This window comes from Plecotus auritus (assembly GCF_963455305.1).
Source record: "Plecotus auritus genome assembly, chromosome: X".
Lineage (NCBI taxonomy): Eukaryota > Metazoa > Chordata > Mammalia > Chiroptera > Vespertilionidae > Plecotus > Plecotus auritus.
In genome coordinates, this window is record NC_137784.1 from 41,084,078 (window position 1) to 41,098,889 (window position 14,812).

The 14,812-nt window shown below is 39.2% G+C and overlaps 1 protein-coding gene across 12 annotated transcripts in view; it reads left to right on the forward strand.

The window, feature by feature from the left end:
- Nucleotides 1-14,812, forward strand: part of ATRX (ATRX chromatin remodeler) — a 349,866-nt gene that overhangs the window by 184,754 nt on the left and 150,300 nt on the right. For all 12 annotated transcript variants that reach the window (XM_080653251.1, XM_080653256.1, XM_080653261.1 and 9 more), the window contains 5 exons: nt 2,096-2,198; nt 3,548-3,760; nt 12,391-12,532; nt 13,475-13,584; nt 14,641-14,787. In XM_080653251.1, the coding sequence (XP_080509377.1) occupies nt 2,096-2,198; nt 3,548-3,760; nt 12,391-12,532; nt 13,475-13,584; nt 14,641-14,787 (715 nt within the window). The remainder of the gene's footprint in view (nt 1-2,095; nt 2,199-3,547; nt 3,761-12,390; nt 12,533-13,474; nt 13,585-14,640; nt 14,788-14,812) is intronic.

Consider the following 14,812-nt stretch of genomic DNA (forward strand, 5'->3'; position numbering starts at 1 on the left):
ATGGTGTCCATTCTGTCTTCTAGTTGTAGTTTTGAAATTGTTGTGCGAGGCAGCAGTTTAGGTGCTTGCCTATGCCGCCATCTTGTTTTCTCCGTTTGTTTTTTTTTTTTAACAATTTAGCAGATTCATAAGTAGAGGTCTTTCTTTTGTTTATTAGTGGATGCTTTCATAGTGCAAATTTTTATTTCATCTGCACTATTGGGACTTGTGGATCTCAGTAGGGCAGTGTCTCCTCAGGAATGGAAAATGCTGTAATGTTGAGCATCTTTTCATGTGCTTTTATGGTCTCTGAGTTAGATGAGATATATTTATGTCCCTTGGGTGTCTCTCAGTCCCGAAAGGTGCAAGGAAGTTCCACATTTTTGTTTCTTCCTGCAGAATTATCTGGGAGTTGGGCAGCTTCCTTCAGACTTTGTTGAGGTGATCAGGGAAGAGGGGGTAGGGCAAGTGTGAGTAGAAATGATATGAAATTTCCTACCATTTTAATTGTGACTCTTGGTTAAATGTTTATTTGTTTGCTGCAGTTTTTTAACTGGTTTCTGAGTTCTCACAAAGTTAATTTTTAACATATATTGTTGCTTATTCTTTGTGTGGGAGAACAGCAGCCTGGAGTTTTCTAGTCCACCATCTTGCTGAGGTCACCTGGTATTTCATTACTAATGCTGTTGAGTAATTTCTAATGTGCTTACTGGTGATTTGCATATCTTATCTGGAGAAACATTTATAAAAATTCTTCTCCCAATTTTTAATTAACCATCTTTTTATATAGTCTGGGTATAAGACCCATACCCAGGCGTATGATTTGCCAATATTTTCTCCCATTCTGTGGGTTATCTTTTTACTTTCTTAAGAGTATCCATTTATGCACAAAAGTTTTTAATTTTTATGAAGTCCAGTTTATCAGTTATTTTGGTTGCTTGTGCTTTTGATGTCACATCTAAGAATCCATTGCCTAATTTAAGGTCACAAAGATTTATGTTGGTGTTTTATTTTATTTTTTTCGTATGGTGGTGTTTTTTTTTTCCACAAGTTTTGTAGTTTTAGTTCTTACATCTAGAATTGTGATCCTTTCTTTATAATATCTTGGAAATTTTATTTAAATAATCTAGTTTTGTATGTTTAGATGGTTCTCAAATTTTCTATTATAAATACTGTTGTAAAAATATTTGCGTACTCACACAGATATTTAGAAATATTTTTATTTAACACTTGTAATAACACACCTACACACAGACACATATTTACACACACATATTTTTGTATATATTCACACATTTGTCTGATTATTTCCTCAGAGTATATTTCTAAAAGTGTCATTGTTGGGTCAAAGTTGTACAATTTTAAGACTTGTCATACATATTTTAAACTTCTTATAGAGCCAATATTTCTACTCCCAACAGAATGTGTAAGTGGCCATTTCCTAAATCTTCAAGAATTAAAACAATGAACAGTTTTTTAGCTATAATGTATATCTTGGGGAACTTGGATTCACTTTGAGTTCATTTTTGTAAATGATACAAGATTGATTGTAGACATAGAGTTGTCTCAGCACAGTTATTTGAAAAGACTATCTTTCCCTATTGAATTGTCTTGATACCATTGTGGAAAATCTGTTGACCATAAATGTAAAGTTTTGTTTCTCGACATTCATTTCTCTTCCATTGATCTGTATGTCTATCCTTGATGCCAGGAATATATTGTTTGGATTAATGTAACTTTGTGTACCAATTTCTAAGCTGAGAGAACTTTTCTCATCAAAAGTTGTTCCTTTTTAAAAAATTAAATGAGGTGATAAAAATTAGCATCCAACTCTCATAATCAGCTTTTGTTTAGAATGTTTTTATGTATATATTGGCCCTTCACCCATCTTATTACTTATATGCTAAATCTCTTCTCAGAATAACTTAAAATACTGGTCTTTGGTAGAATTGAGAGTTATTCTTCTCGAACCTAGTGAAGTTATTTTGCTTTTTGTTTTCTCTATCATTTTCCAGAATGTACGTACACAAAGGTGAAGCAGTTCTAAAATATTAGGTAATTCATTTAAGGAAATTCATCATGAAGTATTTTATTTTGCATTTTAAATGTTCTTTAGGTCTGCAAAGAAAGCAGAGTTGGAAGAAAATCAGCGGAGTTATAAACAAAAAAAGAAAAGGCGACGCATTAAGGTTCAAGAAGATTCATCCAGTGAAAACAAGGTAATAATTATATTTACTATGTGCTTTAATTGTAACTGGTACACTAGACCATGAAAGTATGTTATTACCTCTTCAGCATTTCATTCATTTGTCAAATTCTATTGGTTAATTTCCTTTTTATACTTTTTGTGGAAGGATTGACTTATTGAATGTATAAATATGCAGAGTTATTAATTGTGACATCATTTGTTTTGTTTCTTAACTAAATATAATTGAAATTTTAAGCTGTTCTAATTTCATTATTTTACATTCCTGAGGCTGTAGAATTGATGTGTTCTATTTTCTGAAGACATATTTTAGTCTGCATAATATTTCATATGTAAATTATTTTTCTAGCAATGAAGTTTGCCAATTTGAGTTTCTTGTATATAAACAAAATTAGGTAAAGTACAATTCTCTGTAATATGTTTTATTAAGTCAACACTATTCTTTTTAGGGAGGGTTCATTGTTTTAAATGAACCTTTTAGACCATTTCTAAGTATACAATTCAGTGGCCTTAATTACATTCAGAATTGGAAAACTCTGTACCCATTAAGCAGTAACTCCCCTTTTCTGAATAACCCCAGCCCCTCATAACCTCTATTTTAATTTCTATGTCTATGAATTTGCCTATTTTGGGGTACTTCATTTAAGTGTAGTCATAATATTTCTCGTTTTGTGTCTGGCTTATAGTCATTGACATAATGTTTTCAAGGTTCATCCATGTTGTAGCATGTGTCATAATTTCCTTTCTTTTTAAGGCTGGATAATATTCCATTGTATGTATTTAACACATTGTTTTTATTCGTTTATCTGTTGATGGACATTTGGATTGTCTCCATCTCTGGTCATTGTGAAGAATGCGCTAATTACGTGGGTGTGCAAATATCTGTTTGAGTCCATGATTTTGATTCTTTTGATTATAATCTGAGAAGTGGAATGCCCAGATCATGTATTAATTCTATGTTTATCTTATTGAGGAACTGTCACACTGTTTTTCTAATGCACCAGGCTTTCAATTTTTCTGTATCCTCACAATTGTTATTTTCTGTCTTTTTTAAAATTTTAAATAGTTATACTAATAGTATTTCATTTGTGGTTTTGATTTAAGTTTCCCTAATGCAAATAATGTTGACTATCTATTTATGTCCTTAATGAACATTTCTATATCTTCCTCAGAGAACAGTCTATGCCAGTTCCTTGCCCCCTTTTTAGGGTTGTTTGTGTTTTAATACTCTTCTTTATTGCAAAGAATAATTCTCAGGGTTTTCAGTCTGTTTTCTTCTACCTTTTCTTGCTATATTATTTATTTTCATATGAAATGGATAAGTTCGCTACTTTATTACCTCTGATCATTTAATTACCATAGAGTAATTCTGAAGGAGATAAAGAAGATGATGAAGAGGAAGAAGAAGAAGATGAAAATGATGATTCCAAGTCACCTGGAAAAGGCAGAAAGAAAATTAGAAAGATTCTAAAAGATGATAAACTAAGAACAGAAACACAAAATGCTCTTAAAGAAGAGGAAGAGAGGCGGAAACGTATTGCTGAGAGGGAGCGGGAGCGAGAGAAATTAAGAGAGGTAAATCAATTTTTATTTATGATTTCTTTTTAACATGTGACTTATAGATGGATTCATAGATATATTTTAGTATTACAACAATAGAATGTTGTAATCAACCACAGGTTTAAAGTGATAGTTGGTTTTATTCTATTAGCCACTTAAAAATCTTTAATGCTTTACTAATATAATTAGGTACATGGAAAGAGTTAAGATAATTATACGATGACCAACATGATTGTGTTTTATCTGGGGTAGAAAAATGATTAAACAACCTTTTTATGTAAAACTAGAGGCCCGGTGCACGAAATTCGTACACGGGGGGGGGGGGGGGGAGGTGTCCCTCAGCCCAGCCTGCACCATCTCCAATCTGGGACCCCTCGAGGGATGTCCAACTGCCCGTTTAAGCCCGATCCTGGTGGGATCAGGCCTAAACGGGCAGTCGGACATCCCTCTCACAATCCAGGACTGCTGGCTCCCAACTGCTCGCCTGCCTGCCTTCCTTATTGCCCCTAACCGCTTCTGCCTGCCAGCCTGATCACCCCCTAACCACTCCCCTGCCAGCCTATCTGCCCCTAACTGCCCTCCCCTGCAGGCCTGTCACCCCTAACTGCCCTCCCCTGCAGACCTGGTCCCCCCCAACTGCTCTCCCCTTCAGGCCTGGGTCCATCCCAACTGCCTTTCCCTGCAGGCTTGGTCGCCCCCAACTTCCCTCCTCCGCTGGCTTGGTCACCCCTACCTGCCCTCCCCTGCAGGCCTGGTCCCTCCCAACTGCCTCCCTTGCAGGCCTGGTCCCTCCCAACTGCCCTCCCCTGCTGGCCTGGTCCCTCCCAACTGCCCTCCTTTGTAGGCTTGGTCCCTCCCAACTGCCCTCCCTTGCTGGCCATCTTGTGGTGGCCATCTTGTGTCCACATGGGGGCAGGATCTTTGACCACATGGGGGCAGCCATCTTGTGTGTTGGAATGATGGTCAATCTGCATATTACTCTTTTATTAGATAGGATAGAGGCCTGGTGCATGGGTGGGGGCCAGCTGGTTTGCCCTGAAGGGTGTCCCAGATCAGGGTGGGGGTTCCCTTGGGGCATGGGGCAGCCTGGGCGAGGGGCCTGTGGTGGTTTGCAGGCTGGCCACGCCCCCTGGTGACCCAAGCGGAGGTCCTGGTATCTGGGGTTTATTTATCTTCTACAACTGAAACTTTGTAGCCTGGAGCAGAGCCAAGCCTTCTGCTTGCTCTGTGGCGGCAGCCATTTCTGTTGGGACGTATGTATCTTCTATAATTGAAACTTTGTAGCCTTAAGCAGAGGCCTGGGCCAGCCAGGGTTTGCGGAAACCTTGGCTTCCTCCATCACCGGGGGCAACCCTAGCCTCCTGCTCTTTCCACCTCCGAGGCTGCCGCCATTTCTCTTGAGCTATATTTATCTTCTATCATTGAAACTTTGTAGCCTTGAGTGGAGGCCTAGGGTGGCAAGGGCAGACAGAAAGCTTGGCTTCCTCTATCGCCGGGGAAACCAAAGCCTCTCTCCTGCTCTCTGTGGCCGTAGCCATCTTGGTTGGGTTTATTTGCATATTAGCTCCTGATTGGCTGGTGGGCGTGGCTTGTGGGTCTAGCGGAGTGATGGTTAATTTGCATATTGCTCTTTTATTAGATAGGATGTTCTAGCAGATGTACAAATGGAAGGACTAGCTTTATAAATTTCTTTGTACCCATTACCCAGCTTCAAGTTATCAACATTGTTTCATCTATTGTCACTTTCAGATTATTTTGTTGAAATCTCAGAAATCATATTCTGTCTGTATGTAATTCAGAATATATTGTGGAAAGATAAAGACCTTTTAAACATTACTATAGTATCATTATTATACTAAACCATTAACAATAATTCCATAATATCAAATATCTAGTTATTCAAAATTTCTTCATTTTCCTCAAAAACATAGTAATGGTTTCTGAATATAGTTGTTGTGTACCAGAATCCCAAGAAGGTCTCACTCACTACATATTATGATGCATTTGGATGCTATGTTTCTTATGTGTACTTTAACCTGAAGTTTCCTTATGGTGCATTTGTTTAAGAAACCAGATTATTTGTACGGAGTTTCCTATATTCTGAGTTTTGCTGGTCACATCCCTGTTTTGTATTTTCATTGGCTACTGTATGTCCTATTTACTATTAGTTGGAAATACATGCCTGACCAGATATAAAGTCAGTTCTTTTTTTGATAGAAATGCTCATAGGTGGTAATATATACTTCTTCTTGGATTTCATTTAGAGGTACTTTAAATCTAGTTGTCACTTTTTGTGATATTAATTTTATTTAAAATTTTGAAATAACAATTTGGTAAATAGACATTAAAATCCTACATTATAATTTTCTATTTTTGATTCCTGTCAGTATACATTACGTGTGTTTCACATAACCACATCACTATATGTGCATATGCTGTATTTTTCTCTCCCTTTAAATTTTTTTTGCTTTTTATTGAATTATAGGGGTGACACTGGTTAATAAATTTATACAGATTTCAGGTACACAATTGTACAACATATCTACTATATTGTGTATTCACCACTCCATTTCCTCTCCCTTTATTTCAGGCAGTTTAAATGTATATTATCATATTCCATTTATTTTTAATTGGATTATGTTTATTTTCTAATTAAATTTTTATATTTATTAAATTGAATATACTGGGGTGGGCAAAAGTATGTTTATAGTTGTAATACAAATAAATAATACAATAAATAATAACACAAGAATAAACTGTGTTTCATGTACTCACAACTGTAAACCTGCTTTTGCTAACCCCTTTATATGCATTGTTAAAAATCATATATTATTGCCAGCGGGCATGGCTCAGTGGTTGAGTGTTGACCTATGAACCAGGAGGTCACCGTCAATTCCTGGTCAGGGCACATGTCCGGGTTGTGGTCTGGATCCTCAGTGTGGGGTGTGCATGAGGCAGCTGATCAATGCTTCTCTCTCATCATTGATTTTTCTATCTTGCTCTCCCTCTCCCTTACTCTCTGCAATCAATACAAATATATTTTTAAAAAAATCATATCTAATAAAAGAGTAATATGCAAATTGACCATCACTCCAACACACAAGATGGCTGTCCCCATGTGGTCAAAGATGGCTGCCCCCATGTGGATACAAGATGGACACCACAAGATGGCCAGCAGGGGAGGGCAGTTGGGAGGGACCAGGCCTGCAAGGGAGGGCAGTTGTGGGCGATCAGGCTAGCAGGGGAGGGCAGTTGGGGGCGATCAGGCCAGCAGGGGAGGGCAGTTGGGGGGGGGGGACCAGGCCTGTAAGGGAGGGCAGTTGGGGGCGATCAAGCCTGCAGAGTAGGTTAGTTAGGGGTGACCAGGTCAGCAGAGGAGGAAAGTTGGGGGCTATCGGGCCTGCAGGAAAGGGCAGTTGGCGGGGACCAAGACCTGCAGGGGAGAGCAGTTAGGGGTGACCAGGCCTGCAGGGGAGGGCAGTTAGGGGTGACCAGGCCTGCAGGGGAGGGCAGTTAGGGGCAATCAGGCTGGCAGGGGAGCTGTTAGGCATCAATCAGGCTGGTAGGGGAGTGGTTAGAAGGCGATCAGGCTGGCAGGAAGAAGCGGTTAGGGGTAATCAGGAAGGCAGGCAGGCGAGCAGTTGGGAGCCAGCAGTCCTGGATTGTGAGAGGGATGTCCGACTGCCCGTTTAGGCCCAATTCTAGCAGTTGGACATCCCTCGAGAGGTCCCAGATTGGAGAGGGTGCAGGCTGGGCTGAGGGACACGAATTTCGTGCACTGGGCCTCTAGTATTACTATATGGCTACATTGGAATAAAAAATAATTTTCTATTCTACCTGGATTCTCCACTCAGTAGAAACAACTGTCAATTCTTTTAGCTGTTCTTTGCTTTTACCTATATGTTTCTGCTTATTATGCTTATGCTATTTCTTAATTTCTGATTGCATTATTAGGAAGTTGTAGATTTAGCTCTCATTTACTACCTACCAAAGTTAGTTTCCTTTTCCCATTTTCTCAGTATGGTTATATCACAGTTCTGGTTAAATCATAAGTCAGTGTTCACATGAGTATAACCATGTAAATATTTATAGCATGGCTATGTAGTGCATATTTCTTGTGTGTCTCATATACACATGTCTACATAAACATAGTGTGTAATGATTATGTTCTTTTTGTTTATACTTTTTGTTTACATTTCTTAGAGTTAATGTTTTGGGGTCTTTTTCTATATACTTAGGATGAATTCATTTTCCATCTTTCCAGTAAAGCTCTGTATGTGTTGCTAGTTGTGAATGTTTTAAATTCCAAAAGTCTCACCCCAGCTTCTTCTCTGGGCCTTAGGTGGTCAGTTTTGTATCTCTACCTATAATGTCTTATCTCTGCTTTCTATGGGTTTATAGTTGGCTTGTATTTTATTTATTTATTATTGATTTCAAAGAGTAAGGGCCAGGGGAGAGAGATTCATTGATATGAAATATCGATTTGTTGCCTCCCATATGTGCTCCATCCGGGGATTAAATCCACAGTGTGGGTATGTGCCCGGACTGGAATCAAACTCACCATCTTTTGCTACATGGATAATACTCCAACCAACACTGGCCATGGCACCTTTTTTTTTTTTAATAGTGCATTCTGGTTTTCCCACCGGAGTTTCAAGTTAGGTGAAGCAGTAACAAGTGTTTTATGTCACCCCTTCAGTTATCTCCCAGACAGGTTAGAACAGATATCTTTATGATATAAAAGGCTAAGCTACTGGCCCACCAGGGTAGCTATGACATGCAATGACCACCAGGGAGCAGATGCTCTGACCGGTAGCTATGACACACACTGACCACCAGGGGGCAGATGCTCAACACAGGAGGTGCTGAACTGTGGTGACTTGGCAGCTGTGGTTCTTGGGTGACGCACCCAGAACCAGAGGAGCGAGCACAATTCCAGGGTGCGTCACCTGAGAACTGCCCTCTTGCAATCCGAGACCTCTCAGGGGTAGTTAGAGAGCTGGTTTCAGCTGGATCCCCACAGGCCAGGCCGAGGGACCCCACCTGTGTACGAATCCGTGCACTGGGCCTCTAGTACACAATAACTTGTAAATAAGGTCTACTGTTGCTCCCTTGTTTGAGGGAGAGAACTGGCAACCAAGCTGCAGCTGTTTGAAGTATAAGACCAGGAAGTAATGGGGTAAGAGCAAGTAAAAATGATATAAAACTTTCCTACCATTTTGAAGATGGCTTTTTCTTGACTGGTTATTTTCTTGGTTGCTATAAACCTTTGACTGTTTTGTAGAACACTGACAAAGTTGCTTCAGGCAGTTTCTGATCATTTTTTCCTCAACATTTCTGTATGGAAATGGGAGCTTAGAGCTTCCCCGTTCATCATTTTGTTGACATCTACCCTTTCCCCTCATTTTTTGGAAGGTATTATCTGTGGTTATATAATGCTAAGTTGATAATTTTTTTTCTTTTATCTGTTTAAAGATGGTATTTCTTTATGACATGTTGTTTATAGTCTTCCTTATTTTTGCCCCTACGTTTGTAATGTGTCTTTTTGTTTAGACTAGTGGCCCGGTGCACTAAATTCTTGCACATTAAAAGAGGATTAATTAGAGGAAATAATTTAATATTGCTATTTGCCCTTTCTCTATAATAGAAGTGTCAGAGATGAAAGAAAATTAGTAAAATGTATATGAAAACCTTCCTCCTGTCAGAGTCTGGGGTGCACCACGGGACCCAGACTCAAGTCCCCACCCACCCACATGCGCTTCAAAATCGCGTGAGACCCAGACCCGGCCGCGCCTCTTGCCCCCATTGGGCTAGATCCAGACCCAGTCAATCCCACCCTTGTCAAGCCCCGCCAGGCAGGGGGCGTAGCCTCAGGTCCCCTGGCCCGGTGTCAGGATGGGGGGGGCGTGTCCTGAGGTCCCCCAGCCCAGACCAGGCCCGGGGGCGTGCCTTGAGGTCCCCTGTCAAGCCCAGCCAGGCAGGGGGTTGCAGCCTCAGGTCCCCTGGCCCAGTGCTGGAGCGGGGGGCACAGCCTGAGGTCCCCTGTCAAGCCCTGCCGGGCGGGGGGCATGGCCTCAGGTCCCCTGGCCTGGAGCTGGGGCGGAGGGCACAGCCTGAGGTCCCCCAGCTTGACACCAGGGCGGGGAGTGCTGTCTGAGGTCCCCTGTCAAGCCCCATGGGGGTGGGGAAGGGCGTAGCCTCAGGTCCCTGCTGATTGCTCGTTAAGGCTCCTTCTGGGAACTTGGCCTCAGCTGTGGGTGCAGCCATCTTTGTGATGGAGTGATGGTCAATTAGCATATTCCCTCTTTATTAGATAGGAAGATTGTTTTAATGACTTTAAAAAGATTTTGTTTATCACTGGCTTTCAGGAATTGATTATTATAGTTTTCTTAGTTTTTATCCTTCTTGGTGTTCCTTTACCTTGTTGGATCTGTGGGTTTATGGTTTCCATTACATTTTTTGAAGTTTTTAAATTGATTTTTAGAAAGAGAGGGAAGGGGAGAAAGAGAGAGAAAGAAACATCAATGTGAGAGTGAGACATCAATTGGTTCCCTCCTGCCTGCCCTCTACAGGAAATTGAGCCTGCATCCCAGGCATGTGCCTTGACCGAGAGTCAAACTGGCAACCCTTTGGTGCATGGGGCAGCGCCTAAACAACTGAGCCACACTGGCCAGGGGTTTCATTAAATTGTTTGAAAATTTTGACCATTATTTCTTTTTTCTTTTTAAAAAAAATACATTTTTATTGATCTTAGAGAGGAAGGGAGAGGGATAGAGAGATAGAAACATCAATGATGAGAGAGAATCATTGATCGGCTGCCTCCTGCACACCCCCCACTGGGGGATTGAGCCCACAACCTAGGCATGTGCCCTTGGCCAGAATCGAACCCGGGACCCTTCAGTCCACAGGCCGCCGCTCTTATCCACTGAGCCAAACCATCTAGGGCAACCATTATTTCTTTAAATAAGTTTTTCTATTATTTTCCTTTGTGGGACTCTATTTACATATATATTAGGCTGTTGGAAATTGTCCCATTGGTTTCTTCAACACACCCCCTATTGTATTTCACTTTAGATAGTTCCTTTTTTTTTTTTGAAATATATTTTATTGATTTTTTACAGAGAGGAAGGGAGAGGGATAGAGAGTTAGAAACATCAATGAGAGAGAAACATCGATCAGCTGCCTCCTGCACACCTCCTACTGGGGATGTGCCTGCAACCAAGGTACATGCCCTTGACCGGAATCGAACCTGGAACCTCTCAGTCCGCAGGCCGATGCTCTATCCACTGAGCCAAACCAGTTAGGGTGATAGTTTCTTTTTTTAATCCTTACCTGAGGGTATGTTTTTTATTGATTTTGGAGAGAGAGAAACATCGATATGTGAGAGAAGCATTAATCTGTTGCCTCCTGTAAGCTCCGCCACCGGGGATCAAACCCCACAACCTAGTTATGTGATCTGACTGGAAATCAAAATCACAGCCTTTTGGTGTATGAGACAATACTCCAACTAGCTGAGCCTTCCAGCCAGGTCTGAGGATAATTTCTTTTGCTTTGGCTTCAAATTCATTGATATTTTCTTTTGTACTATTGTGGTGTTATTCTCATTCAGTGACTCTTTCATATTAGATACTTATTTTTTGTCTCTAGGAATTCCACTTCGTTATTTTTATATCTTTTATTTCTCTTCTGTGTTCATGTTTTCCTTTCAGCATTGGAACAGAATTTACAGCTGTTTTACTATGCTTGTCTGCCAATTTCAACGTCTCTATCCCTTCTTGTTCCATTTTTGTTAAATGATTTTTCTCCCGGTTATTCATATTTTACTCTTTCTTGACATATCTAATAATGTTTCATTAAAAAATAGACATTGTAATTTGGATGTTGTTGAGTGTCTGTAGTCTTCTATTAGAGGGTGCTTGGCATTTTTCTTTACAGGCATTTAAGTCACTTTAAGTTCAGTTTAATTATTTTGATACATATACATATATATATATATATATTTAAAAGCTTTGTTAGTTGTTTTAAATATCCTTTATGTATGGTTTTGCCCCATTGCTAATGTGTGGCCCTTCTCTGTTCTCTATTGAATGCCCTCAGTTATACATGAAGACTCTCTACTCTGCTGTGTCTGTAATTGCATGCTTTCTAGACCTCTGATCATTGGCAACTGTTTAACTCATAGCTCATGAATCACTCTTTGTCTGGCTTTGTGCAGTTTTACCCCTCATATACATTTTAATATTCAGTTAAAATTCACAGTGACTCTCATCTTGATTTCTGGAGGTCTTTTTGTGTAGCTCTTTTCTCTCTATAGTTCTCTGTAATTTCTGTAGTTTTCTTGACCTTTGTTTCCTCAACTCAGCACAACTCTAGTACTCAGCTTATGACATGTATTGAGATATCCAGGGTGAGAAACGATGAGCTTAATCACAGACATTACCACAGTGCTTCTAAGTCTTATGGAGTTTTTTTACTTTGGAAAACATGTAAATCTGTGATCTGTCTTGGTCTTCTTAAGCCAAAATATTGGATGTGTGGTTTCAAAGTAGATGTTTATATTTTGAAAAATTTCCTTTAGTAAGAGTAATACTCTACCCTTGTTTGCAAGATTTCTTTGAGCTTAACTATAGTTCCCTTTCTTGTAGGTGATAGAAATAGAAGATGCTTCTCCTACCAAGTGTCCAATAACAACCAAGTTGGTTTTAGATGAAGATGAAGAAACTAAAGAACCGTTAGTACAGGTTCATAGAAATATGGTTATCAAATTGAAACCTCATCAAGTAGATGGTAAGAAACTGTTAGATGATTAAAGCATTTTAAATTAAGTTTTACCAATATTTGGTGTCTTCTGTGTGCCTCATATTCTACTAAACACTGGAGGTACATTGGTGAGCAAAACAAGCATGATCCAGGCTCTTAAGGAGCATATAAGCAAATGAGGAAGAACAAAATTGAATGATTACAATGATAGTGAGTGTTAACAAAAGTGGAAGTAAGTGCCACTTACAAATGGATATATATGGCAAGTGTATCTCACCTGGTCTGCAGTGGTTGACTATGGTCAGCAGCATGGTGGTGGGGAGTTAGTTAGCTAAAAACTTTGTCAGGCAATGCTATTTCAACATTTTGAGGTACATTTGTTATAATTTTTCTATATTGGTATTAGAAAGTTAACAAATTATCTCTATCCTCTGCTTTTTTAGAGTGGAATCAGTAAATCAGTTTTGAGTGTGTATATACTAGTAAATGAATTCATAAGGAAGTTCTACAGTTGCTACTCTTGGGTAGCCAGTCCCCTTTCTTGTTCATGCTTTACTAATGAGTGAAGGGAGAAATGATAAATTATCTCCTGTTATTTTATTGATTTACTCAATAAACCTGAAAGTATATTTGATAGAAATCTGTTTCTTCTTTGGTTAAAGTTTCTATTTTAGATTATTTGTATGTTTCTTTGGACCATCCCAGGGAATGGTGGTCTGTATAGGTTAGATAAGGTGAATGAAGGAAAGTAACCTTATTGTGTGCTTGTTTTCACTGTCTTTTTTTTCTAGTTAATTGGGGGAGGTTTGCATCGGGGGGAATCCTCATTTACATTTAAGATATTCTTTATTTGTTTTAAAAATTCTATTTCCTAGATGTTTTGTTATTGTTAATGTTTTTGATATGTTTATGAAGGATGATTTTTAACTTGGGCCTTTAAATTGAACTTAATGAAGCTGTTATTTTCAGGTGTTCAGTTTATGTGGGATTGCTGCTGTGAGTCTGTTCAAAAAACAAAGAAATCTCCAGGTTCAGGATGTATTCTAGCCCACTGCATGGGCCTTGGTAAGACTTTACAGGTATGAACATGAAGGTATTCTGTTCTTGTGCATTTATGATTTTAAGAATATAGGATTGTTATGTTTCAGACAGTTATAGGGGTGGAGATAAAGCAGTAAATAAGAATAGTAAGATCCCTCCCCCTAGAAGCTTATATTCTGGTGGTAGAGAGAGGTTTTATTCAAAATAAGAATGTATATTTTCAGATAACAAGTGTTAAGGGAAAATAAGGAGGAAAGCATCTTTTAGGAGGTGATATTTGAGCACAGATCCTAGTGAAGAGAAGGAATGGCATTATAGGCACAGCCAGTAAAAACTGCTGAGATTCTGAGGTAGGAATGAACTTTCTTTAAAACTTTTTAACAGTCTGTCATAGTAATGAGAACCTAAAATATTTTTCACTATTAAGGTACTACATTTCTGAATGTTAGGAATTGTAGCAGAGCTGGGAAATTATTGAATGTATGTATTTTAAACCATAAGATAATTATTATAGATTCAGAACACTTAAAAATAGAAAAGTACTCCATAACACAGGTGTCTATTAGATGCAGTGGTATTTTCTGAAAGGTTGTAGGGATGTTCTGTGGAGGCCAAGAACTTACTAGTAGTAACTGTTTTGGTGTGGTCACTTCTTATATTCATACTAGTGGCCCAAGGCACAAAATTCGTGCAAGAGTAGGTCTTTGCAGTCCCTGCTGCTTCAGCCAGCCCTCGCAGCCCTGACTTTGTCTGGAAGGTCGTTTGGATGGTCGTTCCACTCTTTGGCCGTTAGGTCGATTTGCATATTATGCTTTTATTATTATAGATTATTATTACTGGTTAAAGAATCGTGGAGCTGTATAATTATACATTATCTAGTTGAAACCCCCCTCTTTACCCCCCCCCCTTTCCCCCCCCCTTTTTTTTTTTTACATAGGATATCTCTTCCCCTTTACTTTGCCTGGTTTGGAAGTTGTGAGCTTTGGTTAGCTGCTTTATTTAAAGCAGAAAGAAACAAACTGAAACAACTATTGAATTGTAAGATTGCTTGATTTAACTTCTTGCAGATATTGATATCATTTGTTTTCTTGTAGGTAGTAAGTTTTCTTCATACAGTTCTTTTGTGTGAGAAATTGGATTTCAGTACAGCTTTAGTGGTTTGTCCTCTTAATACTGCTTTGAATTGGATGAATGAATTTGAGAAGTGGCAAGAGGGATTAAAAGATGATGAGAAGCTTGAGGTATCATTTTAATGTTTTTATTATT